The sequence below is a fragment of the Dama dama genome, chromosome 7, assembly GCF_033118175.1.
Source record: "Dama dama isolate Ldn47 chromosome 7, ASM3311817v1, whole genome shotgun sequence".
NCBI classification, from domain to species: domain Eukaryota; kingdom Metazoa; phylum Chordata; class Mammalia; order Artiodactyla; family Cervidae; genus Dama; species Dama dama.
Genome location: NC_083687.1, coordinates 33,114,565 through 33,142,039, shown reverse-complemented (window position 1 = coordinate 33,142,039; position 27,475 = coordinate 33,114,565). Strand labels below are relative to the sequence as shown.

The 27,475-nt window shown below is 37.0% G+C and overlaps 2 protein-coding genes and 1 pseudogene across 2 annotated transcripts; all 3 read right to left on the bottom strand.

Moving 5' to 3' along the window:
* Window positions 1–522: 522 nt before the first annotated feature.
* LOC133059309 (olfactory receptor 2M3-like) lies at window positions 523–1,462 on the bottom strand (annotated as a pseudogene).
* A 7,304-nt stretch (window positions 1,463–8,766) lies between these two features.
* LOC133059816 (olfactory receptor 2M2-like) lies at window positions 8,767–9,693 on the bottom strand. Its single transcript, XM_061147403.1, has one exon. It carries the CDS (start codon window positions 9,691–9,693, stop codon window positions 8,767–8,769), a length of 927 nt encoding a protein of 308 aa, XP_061003386.1.
* Window positions 9,694–22,965: 13,272 nt separating this feature from the next.
* LOC133059815 (olfactory receptor 2M3-like) lies at window positions 22,966–27,173 on the bottom strand. The gene is made up of 2 exons (XM_061147402.1): window positions 27,083–27,173; window positions 22,966–23,922 (listed from the first exon to the last, which is right to left on the bottom strand). The coding sequence occupies exons 1-2, from the start codon at window positions 27,140–27,142 to the stop codon at window positions 22,966–22,968; spliced, it is 1,017 nt and encodes a 338-aa protein (XP_061003385.1). The 5' UTR covers window positions 27,143–27,173.
* Between the last annotated feature and the right edge of the window lie 302 nt (window positions 27,174–27,475).

The following is a 27,475-nucleotide window of genomic DNA, read 5'->3' as shown; positions in this document are numbered from 1 at the left end:
ACCTGGTCAGAGAAATAAGATCCCATAAACCCGTGCAGCACAGGCAAGAAAAAAAATTGAGCTACTAAAATGCATTAGTAGTTTAGGGATAAGAAGGGGTAGAAAGGATGCTGACATCACCAAGCATGCGTGCATGCTTTGTCGTGTCTGACTTTGTGACCCATGGACTATAGCCTGCCAGGCTCCTCTGTCCATGCAGATTTTCCAGGCAAGATTACTGGAGTGGGTTGCCATGCCCTCCTCCAGGGGATCTTTCTGACCTAGGGATCAAACCCTCATTACTTGTGTCTCCTGCATTGGCACCGCCTAGAAAGCCCAAATACAAATATGTATATGTATATGTATGTATATATATATACACACACACACATATATGCACACACACACATATATATTGTCTGTGTGTATTTGTTATTAAATCATGTGGGGCTTCATTTTTTTTTCACAAATAAATGTGCAAGAGAGAGTAGTTATGAGAGAAAAAAGAATCCCTGTAAACCATTATCCAATTTGTTCTCTACATTACCTCTTCCCTAGTACCTTACTGAATACTGTGGCCACATCTTTGTTCCAGAGGCTGAATATAAGGGGATTCAGCGTGGGAGTGAGGATGGTGTAGAAGGCTGACACCATCTTGTCCTGGGTTGGGGATCGATTAGAATTGGGTCTCATATATATGAACATAGCTGCTCCATAGTACATCCCCACAACAATAAGACGTGAAGTATAGATGGTGAAAGCCTTGTGCCGACCCTCCCCAGAACTCATGCGAATAACGGTTATAATTACACGTGTGTAGGAGATGATGATGAGTGACAAAGGGAGGAGGAGCATTACTACACAACAGATGAAAATAAGTGTTTCGAATGTGGAAGTATCGGTGCATGAGAGATGTAGGAGTGCTGGGACGTCACAGAAGAACTGAGCTATTTCTCGGGATCCACAATAGGAGAAAGACAAAGTAGCAGCTACATCAACAATCCCATCAAAGGCACCAAGGATCCATGAAGAGGCAGCCATGAGTCCACACAGTTTCCAGTTCATGAGACTGGGGTACTGAAGAGGGTAGCAAATGGCAACATAGCGGTCATAGGCCATGACAGCCAACAGGAAGCACTCAGCACCAAATAGGGACACATAGAAAAAGATCTGGGCTTCACATCCTGCTAGAGAAATGGACTTCCTGCCAGACAGGTAGCTGTGGGCCATCTTGGGTACAGTGGTGCAGATGAGCATGAGGTCCATGAGGGAGAGCTGGCTGAGGAGGAAGTACATGGGGGTGTGGAGCCGCGTGTCCAGGTAGATGAGGAGAACCATGAGAGTGTTTGCCGAGAGTGTTTGCCAAGTGCGCCATTGTGAAGATGCCCAGGACCAGAAAGAAGAGAAAGATGTGAGTGGGCGTGTAACTAAAAATTCCCATCAGGATGAAGTCAGGGTTAAATGTCTGATTGTCCCATTCCATGATGAATATTTTCTGTATCTAGAACCACAAGAACTTATAAATATTAAGTATCTGGATAATTACTTATACACTGTCTACCTTATGTGCTATATTTATAAATCAACATACATGATATGTCAGGACTGGAAAAGAATGAGTAGAGACTTTGTAGTCAGGTGGTGTTAATCACACTCAGGTTCCACCAACCTGCATGTCCACTGACAAGTTATTTCTTTTTTTTTTTTTGGCGTATAATTTTTTTTTCATTTATTTTTATTAGTTGGAGGCTAATTACTTTACAATATTGTAGTGGTTTTTGTCATACATTGACATGAATCAACCATGGATCTACATGTTGACAAGTTATTTCCATGTGTTTCATTTTACTTCTTTTACATAGTAGAAATAACTTTTTAATTGGGTTGTTGTGATTATTAAACATACAAATCACAGCATCTAAACAGAGCATTTGACTCATTGAGAAACATATAACCTATTATTAGTTAGGATTATATCCATAAACTTATCATATGTAAGTATGTAATAAATTCTAAAACAGAGGAAGAGAGTATTTTTAATGTCATTGCCTATATAGTATAGTAAAATAACTATAACTAATAATCTGTTGTTGCCAAGAGATATTAACATTTGCATTTATATACTCTTATTTGTGCACCATATTTAGTGACTAAGCAGGATTACTACGTATACAATAATATAGATGATGAACTTCCAGTTCAGAATAATTGGTAAATAATTGCAAATAATTTATACATCACAAATATTTAATTGTGGATGAGAAAGTAAAAAAAAAAAGACAGAATTTTAATTTATGTTTCAGCTTGAAAGGGCAATAACTTGAGATTTCCCTACCCAGAGAAGGATTTAACTGAAGCTAAAGTCTATTAGAAGGACCTATCAGTATTTTATTCACCATTGTATATTCTTTTTTTCTTAAAGAGGGTCCCTCATGGAATTCCCTGGCGGCCCAGTGGTTAAGCCCACATGCAGGGGATTGCAGGTTCAATCCCTGGTCAGGGAACTAAGATCCCACATGCCAGATGGTGCAGCCAAAAAAAAAAAGAGGGTCCCTCAGTGTTTTAGAACTTTCAAGCCCAGCCAGAATTGCCCTGTCCTTGCTCTCGTCTCTTTGTTGGTAGAATGCGTATGCAATTCTATTATCCAGAGACTGCATCTCCTGCTTTGATGTTGGACTGTGGCAAATGACCCATCATTGCACTGTGGGTATCATTTGCAAACAGTGTCTTTCCTGTTTTCTTCTACTGTCACTCTCCTTGCTCTGGTGATTGCGTGTCCATTCTAGATTGCCCCTCCTTCCCTATTCTGTGGTGAAATCAGCATTCCTGTGTGTGATTTGTGAGAGGAGAGGGCTATAATGTGCTTTGGTCTTCTCTACTTAGACACTAATACTAATTTAGAACCGTGATCAACTTAACCTCAACCTAAGATTCCTCATGACCTTTGAAGATCAAAGATTCCGTGTGCTGCAAAATGCACATCCCCAGGTACCACCAGACCTACTGAATCAAAACTATGTTTCAATAAGCCTGCAAGTGATTTGGATGCTGGCTAATGTTTGAGAACCACTGTTGTAGTCCATCTTCCTGCTTCAAAGAGGACCTTCTCATAGTATTTCATATAGAGATAAGCTGGTCTCTTTTGGAAAGGTACACTACTTCTGAACATTTCTTCTGTTTTCCCAGAAGCATCATTCAACTTTCAGTAAAGTAAGTCTTTCACTTCCCATCCCCTGGGTGAAATATTCTCTGATTACTCTTTTTAATACCATTGAGTTATGTCCCTCTCCTCTTCAAAATCTTCCACAAGTTCCAAATTCTCAGAAGAACAAATAGCAACTATTTATATTGAGGCTTGGGCTACTGCACCAGAAGTTATATCCACCATCTCAAGAGGTTTCTTCTCATAATTTTTTCATCACAAACTCTGACAATTCTACATTCATCCATATTTTCTGATGTGAGGTCTCAACATACTTCCTTCATGAACAGTATGCTTCATTTTTCAAGCCACTGCAACATTTTCAGTTTGTTCCTTTGTTCCACCTCTAGAATCATGGCATCATCCCATGAACTCTATTGCATTTTGATAGACAATATGCTCCTAACTCACTAAACTCAATCATGTGGCTCCTCCTACTGCTCTTTCCCAAAAGTAATGCAGAGTGCTGATGAGAGACATCCATTTTGAGGTTAGACATATTTGAGTTTCAATCACTTCTCTACTGCCAACAGTGATACTATCAAGATTTCTCTATTTTTTAAAAAGAAAATCTATAGTGAGACTAATATCTGTCTCTCAGGATTGTTGCAGAGATTACAGAAGATTACTTCTATAAATTACTCAACATAAAGCTTAATCCAAAATATGAATTCAGAAAATAAAAGCTTCAGCTATCTCAATCATTATTACTATAATCACACTTTTGGCATTTAATCATATTATATTTGTTACACTACCATAACAAGTTATCAAAAACCAGGAGTACTAAACAATCAAAACTTACTGTCTCACAATTCTGGGCTAGAAATGTCACTTCAAGGAGTCAGCAAAACTGGTTCCTCCTGAGAGCTACAAGGAAGAAACAGTTACATGCCTCTCACCTAGCTTCTGATGGTTGCTGGCAATCTTTGGTACTCCCTGGCTTGTAGAAAATAACCCTGATATATTTCTTTATCTTCACATGGCAATCTCGCTGTATTTGTGTCTGTATCCATATTTCCTCTTTTTATAAGGATGCTAGTCATTTGGATTAACACTCACCCTAGTGACCTCCTGTTAACTTGATTATCTCTGTAAGGACCATATCTCCAAATAAGGCCACATTCTGAGTTATTGGGATTTCAACATATAAAATTTGAGGGACACAATTTGGTCCATAAAACATATATTAATTTCCTTTTTAATTTTTATCCTATTATTTTGTATAATGGCTTATTCTCTAAACTAGTTCAGTTCAGTTCAGTCACTCAGTCGTGTCTGACTCTTTGCAACCCCATGGACCGCAGCATGCCAGCCCTCCCTGTCCATCACCAACTCCTGGAGTCCACCCAAACCCATGTCCATCGAGTCGGTGATGCCATCCAACCTGTGGCCACTGCTGAGTTTTCCAAATTTCCTGGCATATTGAGTGCAGCACTTTCACAACATCATCTTTCAGGATTTGAAATAGCTCAACTAGAATTTCATCACCTCCACTACCTTTGTTCATAGTGATGCTTCCTAAGGCCCACTTAACTTCACATTCCAGGATGTCTGGCTCTAGGTGAGTGATCACACCATCATGATCATCTGGTCATGAAGATCTTTTTTGTACAGTTCTTCTATGTATCCTTGCTACCTCTTCTTAATATCTTCTGCTTCTTTTAGGTCCATATTATTTCTGTCCTTTATTGAGCCCATCTTTGCCTGAAATATTCCCTTGGTATCTCTAATTTTCTTGAAGAGATCTCTAGTCTTTCCCATTCTATTGTTTTCCTCTCTTTCTTTGCACTGATCACTGAGGAAGGCTTTCTCATCTCTCCTTGCTATTCTTTGGAACTCTGCATTCAAATAGGTATATCTTTCCTTTTCTCCTTTGCCTTTGTGATGTCTCTGCTTTTAAAAATGCTGTCTAGGTTGGTCATAACTTTTCATCCAAGGAGCAAGCATTTTTTAATTTCATGGCTGCAGTCACCATCTGCAGTAATTTTGGAGTCCAAGAAAATATAGTCTGTCACTGTTTCCATTGTTTCCTCATCTATATGCCACTGTTCTCTATTTCATGGCAAAACTTGTTCAATAAGCTTTTTTATTTCCTCATTTTTTTTTTTTTGTCAGTTGACACTTTTAGGTTAAGATACTAATAAGCCCAGAATATGCTTGTTCTTCATTAAATAGCTTTCACATGATGCATAGGCTTGCTGCCAGAGATATTTTGCTTTACTATGGCTAAGAAAAGGAGCAGAATTATTTGCTAACTCATAAGCATAGAACCTGAGAGGATTAATGAGATAATGAAGGGCTTTCCTGTTTGTGCCACTTTATTACTATTATTTGGGGGGAAGTATTTCAAACATCCAAGTGAAAGAATTAGTTGCTCAGTCACGTCCAACTGTTTGTGTCCACATGGACTGTAGCCTGCCAGGCTCCTCTGTCCCTGGAATGCTCCAGACAAGAATACTGGGGTGGGTAGCCATTCCCTCTCCAGAGTATCTTCCCGACCCAGGGATCAAACCTGCGTTTCCTGCATTACAGGCAGATTCTTTACCATTTGAGCCACCAGGTAAGCCCCCAAATGGCCACACATTGTCTTAAAATAGACATCACTAGTCACTATTGATCTATCTCTCCTTATGCAGTAGTGATTCAAACATTCAGTTTCACTCAACAATCATTAAGTTCTTATTTGTCTCTCTGGTCCGCTTCCCCTAAAATTTGCTGCCTGACCCTAGTCTTTGAAACTCAGATTCAAATGCCTGATACTTATCATCAATTGAACAGTTTGGGGAGATGTATTAGTTCCTCCAATCACCAGGAAATGTGAAATCATATATTATTTCCTTGAGAAGGATCCATGGGAGGAGTCTCCCAGTAAATACTCAGAAGCTCCAATAACACTATAAATAAGAATAGTTGGGGGGAAAAAAAAAAAGAATAGTTGGACAGTTCCTCCCTATAAGTGACAAATGAGGGGTAGGTAGAAGCTTACTAAAATTCTTCCTATTCATTTCATCTCAGTCCCCAAGTACATTAAGCTCGTTTGTAGCTAATTCAGAATATTGAGCAAGTTGCTTTGTCACTGGGCTTTGTGATACCAGATCCAACGATGCATGAAGTATCTGTGTTGATGCTCTGTGGATCCTCTGTCAGTTCTATGGAAAGAATACTTGAGAAGCTCCTCATGCTTTACTAGGCTTTGTAGAGATTTAATGCTACACAATGGAACACAAAAAATGGCCATGTGATCTGAGCTTCTGCTTATTGGGTATTATCTGACCACTATCCATAAAATCATGCCTGCTCAGTAGAGCCCTTTGTCCATGGAAATATCTCCCACTGTTATTTCTAATCTTCAGAGAATGGGTACCAGAGAGCCTTTGAATTCATTGCAATTGTTATTTGTAATGATGTAGAATGTATATCAACCCAAATATTCATCAATAGAAGCTTGCAGAAATAAGTTGATATTATATTTATCCAGTGGGATATTGTACAAGTGTTTAAAAATTCACATGAGTGAACTTGATTCAACATGCAAGTTGAAGAATTATGTGCAGAGTATAATAACTAATATATCAAGTATAAATATCTTCTGAATCACATTGTATAATGTTTATGAATACATTCAGCAAAATATAATATCATTGCTGGAAGTATTTAACCACAAATTCAAGTCTGTGATTATGGCAGGGAAGGTAAGAAGTGAATGGTATGATTGTGCAGAATTACACACAGGGCATCGACTCTAGCTGAAATCTCGTGTCATTAAAAATAGGAAAAGAAATAAAGTCATCAGGTTAAGATAAAATATCTTCTGTGTGGGATATCTGCATGTTTATTTTATCATTCCTTTTTTTACCATGTATAATTAAAGTATTTTAAAACGCAAAACACTTTTCAAAATAATAAATTAATGCTATGAGTAACAATATATTTCAATACTACTATTTGCTAATTTAGTTATTTAGTGCCTTTGAAGCTTTATTAGCTGTTTCATGAGAATTATATAGTGTTGCTTTCTCATCTTTTTTTTTTCACATTACTATGTATTTATTTTGCTATGCTGGGTCTTCATTGTTGTGCACAGGCTCAGTAGTTGTGGGATACTAGTTCCCAGACCAGGGATCTAACCCATGTCCTCTGCATTAACAGGCAGGTTCTTAACTACTGGATGACCAGGGAAGTCCCTACTGATTAGTTTTTAAAAAGAGAAACATCCTAGTCTGACTCAACGTATTCAATGACATCTATTGTAAAATCAGTTGATGGAATAAATGATCTCTTGTGATCTAACTGTGCAGATGATTATTAGATTATTTTCTATGTGAAATAATCTAGATTCATCAGAAAAAAATATTTTTAATTCCAAATGCACATATATTTGTAGTGATATGATTTTAAATTTACACAGTTAGATTAGGCTCATATGAGGCAACATTTGTGTCACAACAGCCCTAGTACATGCCTTGCTATTGTATTAATTAGCATGGAATGCTTACATGTTAACTGGTTTTCCAAGCATATTTATTATCCTTAGACTTATTTCTCTGTCAAAAGTCACCAAAGTAATCAAACAACTTTGTCATTTTAAGCTTGCTAATCATGATAATTTCTACCTTTCACTAGTTGGCACTTTGCCCCTTGGTCCCAGGAAACCATGTAAAGTTTTATACCTTGCCAATTAGGTAGTTACTTAACTAGACTGCCTGGATCTTCAACTTTGCCACGCTCATTAAAACTTTTCAGTCCCCACAAGACACCACATTTAATGAGTCCCTGAACACTTTTTTTTTTCTAAAGTAATAGTACCTATCTCCTGAGCTTGAAGCAGAGACCAAAGTTACCTGTAATCACCTGTCTGAAATGGTGGTCACCCCAGATGATGTCAGAGAACATCAGAGAACTCAGAATTAATTTTGGATTATAACCAGGCATCATGAAACTTATAAGACTTATAATATATACAAAGTGATGATACTGTATTATCTGCCAAAACTCTGGAATATAAGTGGTTCCACTATAAGAATTATTCAGATGTACAAATGCTCAGTGTATCAGGGAAGTCAAACAAAAGAAAAAAGCCTTCTCTCTAAAATAAGTAATATTTATTATAGGACAACCTTTTTTGTTGGTAAATGAACAAATATCTGTGCCTCTCTGGTTAGCCTATATTTTGAAAGAGCTAATAACAAAATGAAATAGGCAAGTGTGGTAGCTAACTCAGTGCATAAGTCATTATAGAAGCATTTCAATAAGATTTTGGATTTTGAAAATAAGGAAAATCATTTAGGACAATTTTGTTTATTATTTAGTTCTAGAAAGGGGAGTGAAACTTTATTAACTTAATTACTCACTTCTCAAGAATTTCATTGAGTACACTTAAAACCAAAATGAATACACAGTGAAAGCAAAATATATCAATTAATTGAATGTATACCCAGAGCCTATCAAGTCTGATGCCTAATTTAGGAAAATAGTTTATACACTTTTTGCTGAATTTTTTTTTTAATAAATGAATTTAAAGAGAGAAGAGTTAAGACAGAAAAAAATTTCCGTAAACCACTAATCCATTTTACTTCTCTAGATTACCTCTTTCCTAGTACCTTACTGAATGCTTTGGCCACATCTTTGTTCCGGAGACTGTATATAAGGGGATTCAGCGTGGGAGTGAGGATGGTGTAGAAGGCTGACACCATCTTGTCCTGAGTTGGGGATCTATTAGAAGTGGGTCTCATATATATGAACATAGCTGCTCCATAGTACATCCCCACAACAATAAGATGTGAAGTACAGGTGGTGAAAGCCTTGTGCCGACCCTCCCCAGAACTCATGCGAATGACAGTTATAATTACACGTGTGTAGGAGATGATGATGAGTGACAAAGGGAGGAGGAGCATTACTACACAACAGATGAAAATAAGTGTTTCGAATGTGGAAGTATCCGTGCATGAGAGATGTAGGAGTGCTGGGACATCACAGAAGAACTGAGCTATTTCTCGGGATCCACAATAGGAGAAAGACAAAGTAGCAGCTACATCAACAATCCCATCAAAGGCACCAAGGATCCATGAAGAGGCAGCCATGAGTCCACACAGTTTCCAGTTCATGAGACTGGGGTACTGAAGAGGGTAGCAAATGGCAACATAGCGGTCATAGGCCATGACAGCCAACAGGAAGCACTCAGCACCAAATAGGGACACATAGAAAAAGATCTGGGCTTCACATCCTGCTAGAGAAATGGACTTCCTGCCAGACAGGTAGCTGTGGGCCATCTTGGGTACAGTGGTGCAGATGAGCATGAGGTCCATGAGGGAGAGCTGGCTGAGGAGGAAGTACATGGGGGTGTGGAGCCGCGTGTCCAGGTAGATGAGGAGAACCATGAGAGTGTTTGCCAAGAGCGCCATTGTGAAGATGCCCAGGACCAGAGAGAAGAGAAAGATGTGAGTGGGCGTGTAACTAAAAATTCCCATCAAGATGAAGTCAGGGTTAAATGTCTGATTGTCCCATTCCATGATGAATATTTTCTGTATCTAGAACCACAAGAACTTATAAACATTAAATGTCTGAACAATTATTTATACACTGTCCACTCTATGTGTGGTACTCTGGGAAACCAACATACATGATATGTCAGGACTGGGAAAGAATGAGCAGAGGCTTTTGCAGTCAGGTGGAGTTAACCACACTCAAACTCCACCATCCTGCTCTGACAGGTTATTTCTATATCTTCTTATTGTTCCTTTACATAGTATAAATAACTTTTAAAAAATAATTTTAAAAAAATTATTAATGATTTATGGCTGCCCTGGGTCTTTGTTGCTGCACCAAGGCTTGCTCTAATTGTGGCGAGCCAGAGGTGCACTTCATTGCAGTGAATGGCCTTCTCACTGCAGTGGTTTCTCCTGTCACAGAGCAGGGGTTCTAGGGTGCACAGGCTTTAGTAGTTGCAGTGCATGGGCTCAGTAGTTGGGGCTCATGGTCTTTGTTGCCCTGTGGTATGTGGAATCTTCCCGGATCAGGGATAGAACCCATGTCTCCTGCAATGAGAATGTGGATTCTTAACTATTGACCTCCAGGGAAGTCCCAGGAAGAGAGCATTTTTAATGCCATTGCTTATATAGTAAAGTAAGATAACTACAACTAATAACCTGTTATTAGTTGTCGAGATGTTACATTTGCATTTATGTAATTTTATTTGTGCACCAAACTTAGAGCACAAATAGGACTACTGGTTATACAATTATACAAAAAATGACCCTCCAGTGCAGAATAATTGGTAAATAATTTTGAGGAATCTATGAATTATGAATAGGCAACTTAGTTGCAGATGAGGAAACAAAAAGTCAAAATCATCATTTATAAAGAAAGCAAGATGGGTGGAAGGCAGAGCTAAAACAAGCGTTTATGTCTCAGCTTGAGACAGGTAGTATCTTAAGACTAGTTTTCACATTCACCAAAATGAAGAAAATTTAAGAAGCTATATAAGAAGGTTCAGAAATTATATAACCTGTGAGTCTGCCAAATTCTTGAATCAGTATCTAATGGGGCAAAAGAAACAAACAAATGTCTTATATGTCTGTCAGTGTGAGAGTGAGCCAAGATCAATTTGTTGTGTTTAGGGAAAAGAGGAATTGTTTTACAAAAGATTAGACAAAAGCAAAGTAAACAGAGACAGCTTTTTATGTTGTTGAAACATCAAGGAAGAGGAATCCTTCCACGCCAACCTCATGACATAACATAATTATTTTGTCATTAAAGGGAAGGTCTTCTCTCACGCTGCCCACTGCTGCCTCAAGCCAACTGTGTTTAAAAATTGGACAGGTTTCATGCTTTTACTCCCAATGCTGCTGAAGCCAATTTTTCAGGCAAAGAGGTAACCCATTTTTAAACCTCCTCATTCTCATATCTCTTTTATGTATTTTCATCCTTACCCAGAAGAGGATTTAACTGAAGCGTAAGTCCAACACAAGGACCTAGCAGTTCTTTATTCAACGTTGTGTATCCTTTTTCTCTTAAGGCACTCAATGTTTTAGATATTTCAAACCCAACCAGAACTGGCCTTCCTTTGCTCTCAACACTTCATTGGTGAAAGGCCTGTGCAAAATTCTTTCATTCAGAGACTGCTTTTCTTGTATTATCTCTTTAAGTTGTAAAATATTAAAATTCTATCTTTTTATTGTATTCATAAGAAATATGAGCATCTAATACCTCTTATTGTGTTACTTCACCATTATTTCCATAGAAACATTGTTGATAACATTTATTAGAATATATTTTCAAAAGATTGTACTGATTGTCTATCAATTTAAATACTATAACACCAGTACAACTTTTGCAATTTTAAGCCTATGCAAATCTTAGGAGCACTATTACTCTCTTCTTATAGAGATAGGACTGATTTTCTACAGACCTCTGTGCTGAAGGGGTAATTGAATTGTGAAAGCTGGTTACATAAGTGGAGCCTGCAAACGAGAAAATTAGATGCCAGACATTGTAAGTGGAGAGTTAACCATTAAGATGGACTGGCTGTATACCTACTTAAGGAGAGCTTTATGTAGGGGTGCTGACACCCAAGGAGAAACCTTAATCTTCTGAGTCAATTTGATTATTATCCTAGAGAGAAGTACCAGGTTCATTTGTTTGGCTTCCAGGTATGCTGTTTGCTGCCAACTGCTCTGCATGATGAGCGAAGGTGAGGGAGAATGGTGGGGGGCTGATTGGAACAGCATTCTTTAAACAGATCTTCAGATTATCCCCTTTTTACAGGGGATCTTTGTGTGTGATTCAGGACTGCCTCAATTTCTGGTTTGTTTTGTTCATCAGATATCCATGTGTTTTGATCCTTCTAGGTATTCCTTGTAATATCTGGCTTGCTGATCATCTCTTCCCTCTTAATTATTGTCCTTATTTATTGCTACATATACTTCTCAGTATTCTTGAGTTGGAAACCTCCTACCATTTTCTAAACATACCTCTATACCAGCACTTATCAAATTGTATTGTTATCATTATTATGTATGTACTTTTGGATACAAAGGTATATGCAATACATGTTCTCACCTCCAGAGATATAAATACATTATTACCAGTATCCTTGCCCATTTCTTTATTCTGTCTTCTAAAAATATTTATAACCATATTCTTCCTTAATTCTTTAATTGTCCATCTCAGTAATCATAAAACACAATTCTAGATTCTTCACTCTTGTATTCCCAAAGTCTCAGTCACACAGTCATACAACTTTATCATAAAAAATTACGCTGTCATTCATACAAAAGCATCAGGTCTTATACCCATAACCCAGATCCTAATTATCTTATGTTGATTGTTACTATACAAAATAATTACCTTTTATTTCTGAAGATTCTTATATTTCCAGCATATGCTGCACATACATATTACTGGCCATAATTGTATTTCACAAACTCTAGAAACTCCAACTCAGAGTGTTCAATGATGTACTTGATTTACTAAATAAATTTTAATTTTCCATAGGAAGCTTGTACTTCACTCAAGCCAGCGTATTTACTCTTTGTTATATATGTTAAATAACAGTATTGAAAACATTGAAATAAGCCAAAAAGGCAGTTGGCATTGCTTTTCAATATCATACAAAAGCATTGTTTAGCTGACCCTCCCAAGAATTACTTAATTCAGGGACTGTACCTGTGTCTGGGTAGATGTTTGTTTCAGTACATAATGGAAACATGTAGTGTTTCTTCATCCCTTACAAATGTAAGAACTTGTGATCAAAAACTAACCTTTAAAATTTGCTAGGGAGCTTTAAGAAATAACTGATTAAAACATCTCTGCATGGTCACACCTGCAAAACTAATCTTGCAGTAATATTAGTGGCCAAAGAAATTGTGGTTCAATAATTTTAAGAACATCGTAGGCTGTCTTCAGTTATATGAATAGTAACACATATTAGTATATAAAGTCTAATACACTCAAAATTTTAAGTTGTCTTAGCTCAATCTTTTGTAAATTATTTTGCTTTCTTTCTCACAGAAGAAAATTCCCATCCACACGCTTACAAAATGCTTTCTGCTATGTAATCCTGAATTAAGGGCCCATGTGTCAGTGATCATCACCAACACTATCATTAAACACTGCATGGCTATGCATAATTACTTCATTAGAGTACAGAATTAGACTGAACTTACCTATATTCCTACTTATAAGAGGAGGATGCTTTCAAAAATAAATTAAACACATATGTATGTAAAAGGAAGTAACAGAGAGGAGGAACAGAGAAAAACCTCTGCTGAGGAAGATGACTGGATTAGTTTAAGTGAAAGTGAAAGTGAAGTCGCTCAGTCGTGTCCGACTCTTTGTGACCCGGTGGACTGTAGCCCACCAGGCTCCTCAGTCCATGGGATTCTCCAGGCAACAGTACTGGAGTGGGTTGCCATTTCCTTCTCCAAGGGATCTTCCCAACCCAGAGATCAAACCCAGTTCTCCTGCATTGCAGGCAGACGTTTTAACCTCTGAGCCACCTCTGAGCAAAAATCGACACTTGTGAGAAAGAAGAACAGAGGCGAGGCCACATGGAGAGCACAGAAAAATTTAGACACAATCAGGGCATACCAAGTATGAACAGGTCAATTCCTCCGTGGATGCCAGACTAACTTGTATTTTCCCTTAGTTACAACCCAGCTACACCATCCTCCAGCGGAACACACTAATAAGCCTGCCACAAGAGAGGTGGATTTTCATGGCACATAAGCATAATGTAAAGATGGTTAGAAAGTACTCATTTAATGCAGTGAATCTCACAGTGTGATCCCCTAACCAAGTACTAGCATCACTATCACCTGGGAGCTTGTGGGAAATTCACATTCCCAGGTACCACTCCAGACCTACTGAATCAGAAATATCTCTCAATAAGCCTCCAGGTGATCTGGATGCTGGCTAATGTTTGAGATCCACTGCTGTAGTCTATCTTCCTGCTTCAGCAATGACCTTTGTATGGTATTCCATATACAGAAAAGCTAGTACATGTTGGAAGACAAACTTCTATGTCTGAAAATTTCCTCTGCCTCTCCCAATATCATTAAATTTCCAATAAAGTAAATCCTTTATTTTCCACCCTGTGGATACAATGTCCCTGATTATTCTAGTACCGTAACGGCACACTTCTTATCAGAGACTTCCACAGGTTCCAAAGTGTGAGAAAATCCAGTGATACCTATTTATTTTGGGGTTCAGGATACAGCAAAAGAGGTTTCCTCTCATTGTTTTTTAACACAATCCCAAGAATTCTACTCTCTTATCCCCAGACATTTCTAATGTGAGATCTTTCCTTAGGTTACTTCTCTCAAGAAAAATAAGCTTTGTTCTCCAAGCCATTTCCGGCTTTTTCAATTTACTCCTTGATTCCAACTCTAGAACAACCACATCATCCTCATTAAGTCTATTTCATTTTAATAGATAATCTGCTCCCCATTCACTGAACTCAGTCGTATGGTCTTTTCTACTGCTCTTAGAGCAAAGAGCTGAACTGGGACTCTGAGATCAGACAGAATCTTTGCTCTACTGCCAATAGTGATATTATCAGCAACCTTCTATTTTTTTAAACAAAATTCTATAGTAACTAATATAATTTCTCAGGATTGTTGCAAAGATAATAAAAGATAACTCAACATAATGCTTAATTAAAATACATGCACTCAGAAAATATAATATCTTAGTCATTCAAATATCTTAATCATTACCATTATTATACTTCGGGTATTTAATATCTTTGTATTAGTCTGTTAGACTACCATAGCAAGGTGCCAAAAACTAGGAGGACTGAACAATCAAAACTTACTGTCTCACAATTCTGAAAGCTAGAATTGTCAGATCAAGGAGTCAGCAAAATTCCTTCAGTTCTTCTGAAAGTTGCAAGGAAGATCAGTTCAATGCTTCTCACCCAACTTCTGGTGGTTGCTGGCAATCTTTGGTATTCCCTGACATAGAAAATGACTCTGATGTGTCCTTCATCTTCACATGGCAACCTCACTGTGTCTGTATCCAAGTTTCCTCTTTTTGTAAGGACACAAGTTATTTGAATTAATACTCAGGCTAGTGAACTCCTGTTAACTTGGTTACCTCTGTAAGGACCATATCTTCAAGGTCACATTGTGAAGTACAGACAGTTCAACATATAAATTTTGAGGCACACGATTCAACCCCTAAAATATATATTAATTTCCATCTTTAATTTTATACTATCATTTTGTATAATGATTTATTCTCTAAACTGGAGTATAGGCCTCCAAAATGTATTGTCTTACATTTAAAAAGTACTATTTTAATCAAACAGAATTGTGCTTTATACAGAGTTGAATATGTGCTTCTTAGAGGGAAAAAAAGTGCTGCATTAGTGAAACAGATTCATGAAAAGACTCTCTGAATGAGTTTTAACCTAGTATACATGATAGAACAGTCAAATTATAACAATGTCTGTGTTCACCTAATACCCTTTAAAAAGAACCCAAGACATAGTCAAAACTAATATTACTTAAGTTTTAATATGGTATGAATTAAGATAAGATGGAAATATACCTATTGCTTTGGAAGTATCTAGCACAGTATAGATTTTCATCCATTTCTGCTTCATTGAAACCCAGGAAGTGCTAGAAATTTTGTGATTTAAACTGTTTTCCAACCTTACCTTCTGGTGTTTCCCAGGAAAATACAAGAACACTGACTGAGTAAATAAAAAGGCTTAAATCCTAGGGTCTTTTTTTTCCAAGTTAAATTTCTTTGTCCACAGGGACTCAGTCCCTTGCCTTTAATTACATTGATGATGTTATTTGCAATTTTTTCTGAGGTTCTCAATGTAATTTTCCCTGTTTCCAAGACAAGCTTTGTTTCTTTTTATACCAGGTAGTAGGGGATGATCTGTTTCTTTCATCATCATTAATGTAGGTTGCTTGAAATATTCACCTATCTAATGTCCGGCTTTTAAAATCTTAACAATTTCTCATGCCTCTATCCAAGTGGTTCTCAAATTTAGATTCTTATTAGAATCTTTTGAAGAAATTTGAAAATGTTATCTAGACCAGACTTTTCTAAACTCATTAAATTAGAATCTCTTCGGAAGAAGCCAGGCATTGTTATTTTCTGAATCTCCCCAGTTGATTCTATTGTGCAGGCTCTACCTTTCGCAAAGTTAACAATGCCATCTTGGTCCTTGGAATTCCGCTGTTCTCTATTCCATGGCAAAACTTGTTCAATAAACTTTTTTAGTCCCTCATATTTTTTTGGTCAGTTGACACTTTTAGATTAAACTACTAATAAACCCAAAACATGCTTATTCTTCTTTAAACAGCATCCATATAATGCATAGGCTTGCTGCCAGAGATATTTTACTTTATTATGGTTAAGAAAAGGAGTAGAATTATTTCTTAACTCATCAGCATAGAGCTTGAGATAATTTACAAAATAATGAAGGATTTTCCCTTTTTGTACCACTTTATCATTATTATTTTTTGAGGGAATATTTCAAAGGATCAAGAATGACCGCACATCGTCTTAAAATAGATATCACCAGTCACTATTGATCTCTTTTTCCTTTTGGCAGTAGTTCTTATTTCTCTCTCTTTATGACTCTCCCTAAAATTTCCTGCTTGACACTAGTCTTTAAAAGCTCCAATGCCTGACTTATCATCAATTGGACCATTTGGGAAAATGTGTTAGTCCCTCCAATCACCAGGAAATGTGGAGTTGTCTCATTTCTTTGAGAAGGACCCATAGAGGGAGCAGTCCAGTAAACACCCAGAAGCCCAAGTAACACTATGAGTAAGGATAGTTGGAGAGCCTATCCCTACAAGTGACAAATGAAGGATAGATGGAGGCTTACCAAAATTCCACCTACCTTATTTTATTTCCCTCCCGCCCCGCGCCCCTCCCCCACCCCCAACCTGATTAAGCTACTTCAATAGCTGATTCAGAGTATTGAGCAATTTGCTCTGTCACTGGGCTTTGTGACACCAGCTCCAATGGTGCATATAGGGTCTGTGTTAAATGGAGATGCTCTATGGAGCTTCTCTCCATTTCCAGGGAAAGAATACTTGAAAAGAAGCTCCTTACTCTTTACTGGATTTGTAGAGACTTAATGTTGCACAATGGAACACAAAAAACGCCCCTGTGACCTGAGTTATCCTTTTAGTACTGGGTATCCTCTGTCCCACTATCCATAAAATCATGCCTGCTCAGTAGATTCATTTGTCCATGGAACTATCTCCTACTGTTATTTCTAGTTTTCCGAGAATGGACACCAGAGAGTCTTTGAATTCATTGCAATTATTATTTATAATGACATAGAACATAGCAACCCAAATATCCATCAATAGAAGTATGCATGAATAAGTTGATGGTATATTTATTCAGTGGGATATTGTATAAGTATTTAAAAATTCATGTGAATAGACTCAACATATCAAAGTAAGCTAATTTTAGAAAACAAAATGTGTGAAACATGCAAGTTGAAGAATTATGTGTAGAGTATAATATCTGTTGTATCATATTATGTAATTTTTGTGAAGACATACACATTCAGCAAAATATAGTACCATTGCTGGTACTATAGTTTTTTCATCAAAAACTCAAGTCTGATTATGGCAGGAAATGTAAGAGGTACATGGTATGATGGTGAGGAGTTACACAAAGAGCATCAACTCTAGCTGGAATCTCATTTCATTAAAAACAGGAAAAGGAATAAATTCATCAGGTTAAGATAAACTCTCACATGGGAATGTGTCCATACTTCTTATATCATTCCTTTTGTACTATGCCTCATTAAAATATTTTAAAATGATAAAGCACTTTTTAAAAATAATAAATTAATGCCAAGAATAACAATATATTTCAGTTTTATTGATATTTGCTAATTTGTTAGTTAGAGAGTTATGAAACTTGCTAATTTGTTAGTTAGAGTAAGTTATGAAACTTGATTAGATGATTCAGTTGGTTACTGAGAACTATACAGTGCTGCTATTATTGGCTTTTATAAAGAGAAATATTCTTACCTGACTCAGTGCATTCAAAGAAGTCTCATGTAAAATCAGTTGATGAAATAAATAATCTCTTATGGTCTAGTGATTAAGATGATTATTAGATTATTTTCTATGTAAAATATTCTAGATTCATAAGGAAAAAAGCACTTTTAATTACAAATGTATGTAAATTTGTAGTGATATGATTTTCACTTTACACAGTGACACAGTACAAGGCAACATTTATGTCACAACAGCCCTAGCACTTGCTCTACCACTATATTAATTAGCATGGAATGTTTATATGCTAACTGGTTTCTCAAGTGTATTTATTACCCTTAGATTTATTTCTCTGTCAAATGTCACCAAAGTAACCAAACAATTCTGTCCTTTTGAGTTTGCTAATCAGGACAGCTTCTACCTTTCACTAGTTGGCACTTTGCTCTTTGGTCCGAGGAACCACATAAGGCTTTATACTTTTCCAATTAGGTAGCTATTTAGTTGGGGTCTTCAACTTTGCATGCTCATTAAAACTTTTCAGCCCCCACAAGACACCTCATTTAGTGAGTCCCCGAATAATTTATTTTCCTAAGAATAGCACCTCTCTCTTGAACTTGAAACAGAGAGCCGAAGTTGTTAGTGATCAACTGTCTGAAATGGTGTTCCACTCCAAATGATATCGGAGAACAGCAGAAAACTCAGAATAAATTTTAGATTATATGGAAACATCTTGAAACCTACAAGATTTGTCATATATGTTACAAACCTGATTATGAAAGATATAGCTGGAAATGACTCTACACAACCTCATTCAATAGGTAAATTTACAAGTTCAAATAGGAATCTTTAAGCAATATTATATTGGATCAGAAAAAAAGTGACCCCTATAGAAACAACCAAGTTTAATTATGTTAGACTGTGTTGATGTTCTCTCTAACTTTGAATACTGGTGTGGTAAGTTTCCTAAATTTTCAAGCTATCTTTGATGTGTTAATGCAATCATCATAAATCTGTGACTTTGATAAAAGTCATTTCATATCTCAGGACCTCGACAACTACACCTGATTAGTGATGGGATATAGAGGTCTTTTTCAGCTTTACTATGTCATAGTTAAGAAATAGTCACTTTAAAGTTATCTTAATGGATTCTGAAAATTCTAAAGCTTGCATATTTGTTTAACTTCAGTGGAGATGACGGTATTTATGCCAACCCTCAAGATCACAGGTGAACAGTGCAGGGCCTACCACCACCCACCCTCAGATCAGAGTAGCCTGGAAGAAATTTTTTCAGAAGCCACTGTGAAATAAATACACATTTATGACTTTCATAACATGAGCCCCCTCCATTATCTCAATTTAATTGCCATGGAGTTGGATTAAAGTGCACTGGGAAGACCCAGAGGGATGGGATGGAGAGGGAGGTGGGAGGGGGGATCGGGATGGGGAACACATGTAAATCCATGGCTGATTCATGTCAATGTATTGCAAGAACCACTACCATACTGTGAAGTAATTAGCCTCCAACTAATAAAAATAAATAGAAAAAAAAATCGAAAAAAATAAATAAATTAAATAAATACTTTCAAATACAAAAAATAAATAAATAAATAAAGTGCATGCTAGGAAAAAACTGTCATATAACATAATAGCTGGCCAAGGGGTCTCTCTGCCCTTTCCTATGTTCATGGATAACTTCAGCCCTGTACACTTACCTCTCCTGGTGAGGAATCCCTATAAGACAGAAGAGGAGGAGAGAGAAAGCAAAAATTTTCCCTGAAAATTTAGAGGCACACTTGGTCTAAACCGTTCACCTAACATCCTCTCTAGGAAGAACTGTTTCCTGGCAGAATTTATTGTCCCTCACTAAAATTACTGAAAAGGAGATGTTTAACCCTTTCCTCACTCACACTAAGGTTCTCTGTAGTCTCACCATAGCCCAGTACATGTCCTTATTAGTGACCCACTAGTACCAGCACTCCTACCCAGGGAGTGGAACAGAGAAAAGCAGGTAAGTAGGGACTGAGCTACTCTAGGGGCAAATATCCTCCCATGTTTAATCCTTTTTCTTGGAAACCTGGATATATTTACTATCTGGGTCTGTAACTATCCAGATACTTGACTCCACATAGGTTTTCAGGGGAACAGTGGGGGCCCTCAGCTTATTCCTTATGGGTTCCACTGCCCGCACCCAGCAGAGTATCCGTAGCTTTTGGTACAAATAAATGTTCGTTTAGAATCTGTGACGCAGGAGACCTGGGTTGGATCCCTGGGTCTGGAAGATCCCCTGGAGGGATCACAAAAAGGACGACTAAGCATGGCAACCTGCTCCAGTATACTTGGTGGGAAATTCTCACGGACAGAGGAGCTTGGTGGTTACAGTCCAAGGGGTTGCAAAGAGTCAGATACGACTGAAGTGACTCAACATGATGCATGATTAGAATCTGTGATGTCAGTCAGAGTTTCTTTTTGATGACAGTGATGAAGCAGTAAGTCCTGAAACTGATTAGTGGACCAGAAACGCATTTAATGAAGTCCTTCTTGGGGTCCATTTTTCTCATCATGAAGGGTGGTCAGTGAGTTTGTACAGCTCAGCTCATCACTCATCACTATAATATGTACCAGATAGAGTTTCACTCAAATAATGTTAGCTATCATTATGTGAAATTATATATGAAATAAATAGTGCCACCACCCTCTTCTCCATTTATTCTTCTTAAGATATGGATTCCAATAACTCTTGCAGAGTACTGAGTGCCTTTAGTATATGCAGCCAGGCCAACTTCCATTTGAATATACATAGCTGCTTTAGCATCTCACTGATACCTAATTTAAACCTTTGTTTACATGTATACAAGGTCCAAATATTTCTGTGGTTTTCAGAAATTAAGAGTATGATAACACTGTGCCCACATAAATAAAATTTACAGGTTGTAGTAGCCACTTCACATATAAGCAGTAATTAATTATTTATGATACTTTTTCTCAGGCAAAGGCCATGAAGTCAATATAAAAAAATTAAAACTATAGTATGTTTTTCATGAATAATATATGATATCTCAGAAAGATATATATTAAAAAAGAGAAACAGATGAAAGAAAGAAGAAAGTTTATAAGACTCATTTTGATCATGTGACCTTATAGCCTCAATCAGAAAAGATCTTATGTCAAGAATTCTATTTTGGCATTGTCCTTTTTTGTATCTTGGGAAAAAATTCTACAATTCCTTAAATACTAGGGAAATAACAGTGAACTATTTATATCTTTCAAAATTAAAAAATATTTAAGAATATTTCAAGTAGGTGTCATCATTTCTGTAAGGATCCACTCTCAATGATACTCATCACATTCTTGGAAAATGCAACAGTCCCCTTTTCCATTTACTTGTCGGTTTCATATGTTAAGGTGGTCAACGAAGGGCTGTAATAAGAGTACATATCTAATCATAAGACTCACAACTCCACCCTCATGTAAATGAAGCCATGACTTTTTTCCCCATATTTTTAAAATAAATTAATACCAGTGTCTTATTTTTAAATTTATCTTTTTATAGCAACTCCAACTATCAGGTGTAGATTAAAGAAATATATGCAAGTTCTATGAATGAAATCCCAATCTTTATAAGGTTTATCCAATTTCCCAGGTAGAACCAATGTTATAGAAATCTGGTCTTCTATGGACACAAAAGTGTTTCACTTTGAGTGCTGTTACCTGTCCCAAGATGAGGAGTTTCTACTGGATTTGCATATATTCCTTTGGGAAGACCATGTAAATTGTCTCAGAGTGGGAGATGGGGTTTCCACCAAGGCTATCAGAGAGACCAGTCAACATTTTCATTCAGTTACCATCCATGTTCATCAGGAAAACAAAGAAAAAAGTAGGCAGCTTCTGTGACAATAATATTATTACACCTTTACTGCAATAACTACTAAATTCATGGAAACATTTCTACACGCATTCAAAGGGTAATGTTCTGATATGAAGAATAAAAATATTCCCATCATGTTTCAGTACATAAATATGATATAGATCATAACTTCTGGGTAAGACTCACAGCCCTGGGATTTCATTATACCATAGTGGATTTTTAAGATACAAAAAAGAAGGAAAAACCCTATAAAATATAGGTTGATGATACTGCATCATCTGTCAAAACTCTGGAAATAAGTGGTTCCACTATAAGAAATCTTCAGATATACAAATGCTCAGTGTATTAGAGAAGTCAAACAAAAGAAAAAAGTCTTTTTGGCCAAAATAAGTAGTATTTATTATAGAATAAGATTTTTGGTAAATGAGCAAATATATGTCACTCTCTGGTTAGGCTATATTTTGAAAAAACTAATGACAGAAGCTCCAGTGGCGCAATCGGTTAGCACGCGGTACTTATGTGAAAGAACTAATGACAAAATGAAATAGACAAGTGTGGTATTTAACTCAGTACATAAATCATCAAATAAGAATTTCAATAAGAATCTGGTTTGTGAAAATAAAGGAAAGCATTTAAAACAGTTTCATTTATTATTTAGTTCTATAAATAGGAGTATATCTGTTTATTGACTTAATTATTCACATCTCAAGAACTTCATTGAGTATATTTAAAACAAAAATGAATATTTAATGAATGTAAAATATATCAGTAAACTAAATGTGTACCCAGAGTTTATCAACCGTGATGACTATTTTAGAAAAATTACACATTTATGCATTTGCTGTTAAATCTTATTTTTAAATAAATGAACTTGCCAGAAAGAGAGAGACAGGAGTTATGAAAGAAAAAAATCCCTGCAACCATTATCCAATTTATTCTCTAGATTTCCTCTTCCCTAGTACCTTACTGAATGCTTTGGCCACATCTTTGTTCCGAAGGCTGTATATAAGGGGATTCAGCATGGGAGTGAAAATAGTGTAGAAGGTCGATACCATTTTATCCTGGGTTGGGGAACGATTAGAATTGGGTCTCATATATATGAACATAGCTGCTCCATAATACATCCCCACAACAATAAGATGTGAAGTACAGGTGGTGAAAGCCTTGTGCTGACCCTCCCCAGAACTCATGCGAATGACAGTTATAATTACACGTGTGTAGGAGATGATGATGAGTGACAAAGGGAGGAGGAGCATTACTACACAACAGATGAAAATAAGTGTTTCGAATGTGGAAGTATCCGTGCATGAGAGATGTAGGAGTGCTGGGACATCACAGAAGAACTGAGCTATTTCTCGGGATCCACAATAGGAGAAAGACAAAGTAGCAGCTAACTCAACAATCCCATCAAAGGCACCAAGGATCCATGAAGAGGCAGCCATGAGTCCACAAAGTTTCCAGTTCATGAGACTGAAATACTGAAGAGGGTAGCAAATGGCAACATAGCGGTCATAGGCCATGACAGCCAACAAGAAGCACTCTGCACCAAGGAGAGACACATAGAGGAATATTTGGGCTTCACATCCTGCTAGAGAAATGGACTTCCTGCCAGACAGGTAGCTGTGGGCCATCTTGGGTACAGTGGTGCAGATGAGCATGAGGTCCATGAGGGAGAGCTGGCTGAGGAGGAAGTACATGGGGGTGTGGAGCCGCGTGTCCAGGTAGATGAGGAGAACCATGAGAGTGTTTGCCAAGAGCGCCATTGTGAAGATGCCCAGGACCAGAGAGAAGAGAAAGATGTGAGTGGGCGTGTAACTAAAAATTCCCATCAAGATGAAGTCAGGGTTGAATGTCTGATTCTCCCACTCCATAATAAATGTCTTCTTTATCTAGAAGCAGAAGAAGTCACAAACGTTAACTACCCGGGTTATTATTTATTCATCATCCTCTCTATGTATGGTACGCTGGTAAACCAACATACATGATATGGTCAAGCCTGAAAAAGAATGAGCAGAGACTTTGCAGTCAGGTGGCATTAATCACATTCAAGCTCCACCACTGCCAACCTACATGTCCTCTGACGAGTTACTTCTCTGTGCTTTATTTTACTTCCTTTACAAGGCATAAATAACTTTTTAATTGAGTTGCTGTAATTATTAAATAAGATATCAATGCAAACCACAGCATCCAGACAGAGCATATGACTCCTCAAGAAACATATAACCAATTATTAAGTAGGATCATATACATAAATTTAACATGTGTCAGGATGTATAAATTCTGTATCAGAGGAAAAGAGCATTTTGAATGTCATTGCCTATATAGTAAGGCAACTAATAATCTGTTACTTCTAAGAGATATGAACATTTGCATTTATATAACTTTGTACACCAGACTTAAAGATCAGACAGGACTACTAGTTAAGCAGTTATACAGAAGATGAACCTCCAGTGTAGAATAATTGGTAAATCATTTGAAGTAACTGATGCAACATGATTAGGTGACTTAGTTGTAAATGAAGAAGTGAAAAAATAAAAATGATCATTTATGAAAAACAATAATATAGGTGGAGAGAGGGGGGAAATTTATCATTTATGTCTCAACTTGAGAAAGGTAGCATGTTGAGATTTCCTTTCACATTCACAAAAATGAGGAAGCTTTAAGAAGGTGTATGAAGATACCCAAACTCCATAACTTGCGGTTATGCTAAATTTCGTTAATTAGTATCTAATGATGCAAAAGGAAGAAAGAAATGTCTTGATATATGTCTATCATTGTGAGTGAGTCAAGACCAACTTGTGTTTAGAGGAAAATGGAACTATTTTACAAAGGATTAGACAAAAGCAAAGTAAACAGAGACAGCTTTTTATGTTGTTGAACCATCAAGGAAGAGGAATCCAGGCAACCTCGTGACATGATTTATTTCATCATTAAAGGGAAGGTGTTCTCTCAGGCTGTCCACCGTTGACTCAACCCAACCATGTTTAAAGATTCGACAGGTTTTGTGCTTTTACTCCCAAATGCTGCTGAAGCCAAGTTTCACTGGTCCTGGTCTAAATGTCTCTGGCTTCTCTAGTGCATCTCCAGCCCAAGAAATTTTTCAAGCAAAGAAGCAGGATATTTTTAAAACCCCTTATTCTCACTGCACTTTGTTTCTTCATCCCTACCTAGAGGAGGATTTAACTGCAGCTTAGGTCCAGTTCGAAGACCTAGCCGCTCTTTATTCATCACTGTGTATCCTTTTTTTCTTAAAGTGGGCCCCTCAACATTTTAGATATTTCAAGTCCAGCCAGAAATATGAGTATCTATTATGTCTCACTGTGTTACTTCACCATCCCTTCCATTGGGCAAATATTGTCCCTGCTGCAACATTTACTGGAATATCTTTTCAAAAGATTGTACTGATTGTCTATGAATTTAAATATTATAACACCAATACAACTCCTGTAATTTTAAGTCTATGCACTATTACTCTCTTTCTGTAGAGATAGGACTGATTTCCTACAATCTTCACCCTGAAGCAGTAGCTGAATTGTGAAAGCTGGTTAGTTAAGTGGAGCCTACAAATGAGAAAATTGGATGTGGGCATTGTTAGTGGAGAGTTAACCGTTAAGATGGACTTGGTGTACACCTAAACGAGGAGAGCTTTATGTAGGGGTGCCAACACCCGAGGAGAAGCCTTAATCTTCTGAGTCAATTTGATTGTTGTCTTAGAGAAAAGTACCAGTTTAAGTTTTTGGCTTCCAGGTATGCCCTTGGCTGCCAATTGCTCTGCATGATGAGTAGGGGTGGGAGAGAATGGTGGTGGGGCTGATTAGAACGGCGTTCTTTAAACAGATCTTCAGTTAATATCTTTTCACAGGGGATCTTTGTGTATGATTCAGGCCTCAATTTCTGGTTTGTTTTGTTCATCAGATAGCCATGTGTTTTGATTCTTCCGTGTATCCCTTGTAATATTTAGCTTGCTGATCATCTCTTCCTCCTTAATCATTGTCCTCACTTATTTTTTCTTTTCAATTAGTTTTTATTGGAGTATAGTTGCTTTACCATGTTGTGTTCATTTCTGCCTTACAAGAAAATGAATCAGCCTGACATGACATATATGCCCTCCTTTTTGGACTTCCTACCCATTCAGTTCACCACCTTGCAGTTAAGTAGTGTTTCCTGCCTTATACAGTATGTTCTCATTAGCTATCAATTTTATACATAGTATCGATAGTATATAAGTGTCAACCCCAATCTCCCAGTTCCTCTCACCTTACTTTCCCCTTTGTATCCATTCATTTGTTCTCTGCAGCTGGGTCTTTTTTTTTGCTTTGCAAATAGGATCATCTATACCATTTTTCTAGATGCTTATTCCTACATACACTCCTTAGTATTCTGGGCTGGAAAACTCCTAGCACTTTCTCAACACAGTTCTACAATATCATTTATCAAATTGCATTGTTATAATTATTATATATGTACCTTTGGATACAAAGGTATATGCTCATGTAAGTTCTCATCTGTGAGAGACATACATACATTGTTGCCAGTGTCCTTATCCATTTCTTTATTCTATTTTCTGAAAATATTTATAACCACAGTCTTCCTTCATTCTTTAACTGTACATCTAATCATAAAAAAACAATTTTAGGTTTTTCTCTCTTTTTTATTCCCAAAGAATCAGTCACATAGTCATGCAAATTTGTTATTAAACTAACTCTCTCAGTGACTTCCCTACTGGGTCAGTGATTAAGACTCCCCGCTCACAATGCAGGGGCCATGAATTCTGTCCCTTGGTCCAGGAACTAAGATCCCACCTGTCCCTGGTTGATGCGGCTACTGAACCTACGTGCTCTGGAGTTCATGGGCCACAACTAAAGAGAAGCCCGGACATTGCAATGAAAGATCCAGAGTGCCACAACTAAGACCCAGTGCAGCCAAAACAATAATTAATTAACAACAAGAAAAAGCAGCTCTCTCATTCATACAAAAGCATCTGTTCTTATATTCATAATCCAAATCCTAATTATCACATGTTAATAGCTATTATACAAGCTAATTAACCTTTATTCTTGAAGATTCTTGAGTTTCCAGCTCATCCTGCACATAGATATTAGTGGCCATTATTGTACTTCACAAACTCCAGAAACTTCAGCTTGACATTCAGAGTGTTTAAGGATGTACTCTACTAACTAAATAAAATTTAAATTTCCATAGAAAACTTGTACTTAGTTCAAGCCAGCATATTACTGGTAATTATATATTTTAAGCAACAGTATTGAAAACATGAAATATGGCAAAAAGGCAGTTGGCACTGTTTTTCAATATTATACCAAGGCATTGTTTAACAAACTCTGCCAAGAATTTAATTCAGAGAATGAACCCGTGTTTGTGTGTCACTATTCCTAGGAACATATAGTGTTTCTTCATCCTTTACAAATAAAATAATTTGTGATC

Coding starts and splice junctions, on each gene's coding strand:
- LOC133059816 (XM_061147403.1), bottom strand. CDS start 9,693: ATGGAATGGGACAATCAGACATTTAACCCTGACTTCATCTTGATGGGA.
- LOC133059815 (XM_061147402.1), bottom strand. CDS start 27,142: ATGGCCACTAATATCTATGTGCAGGATGAGCTGGAAACTCAAGAATCT. Junction 23,923..27,082: donor AAGAATCTTCAAGAATAAAG/GTTAATTAGCTT, acceptor TTCTGCTTCTAG/ATAAAGAAGACATTTATTAT.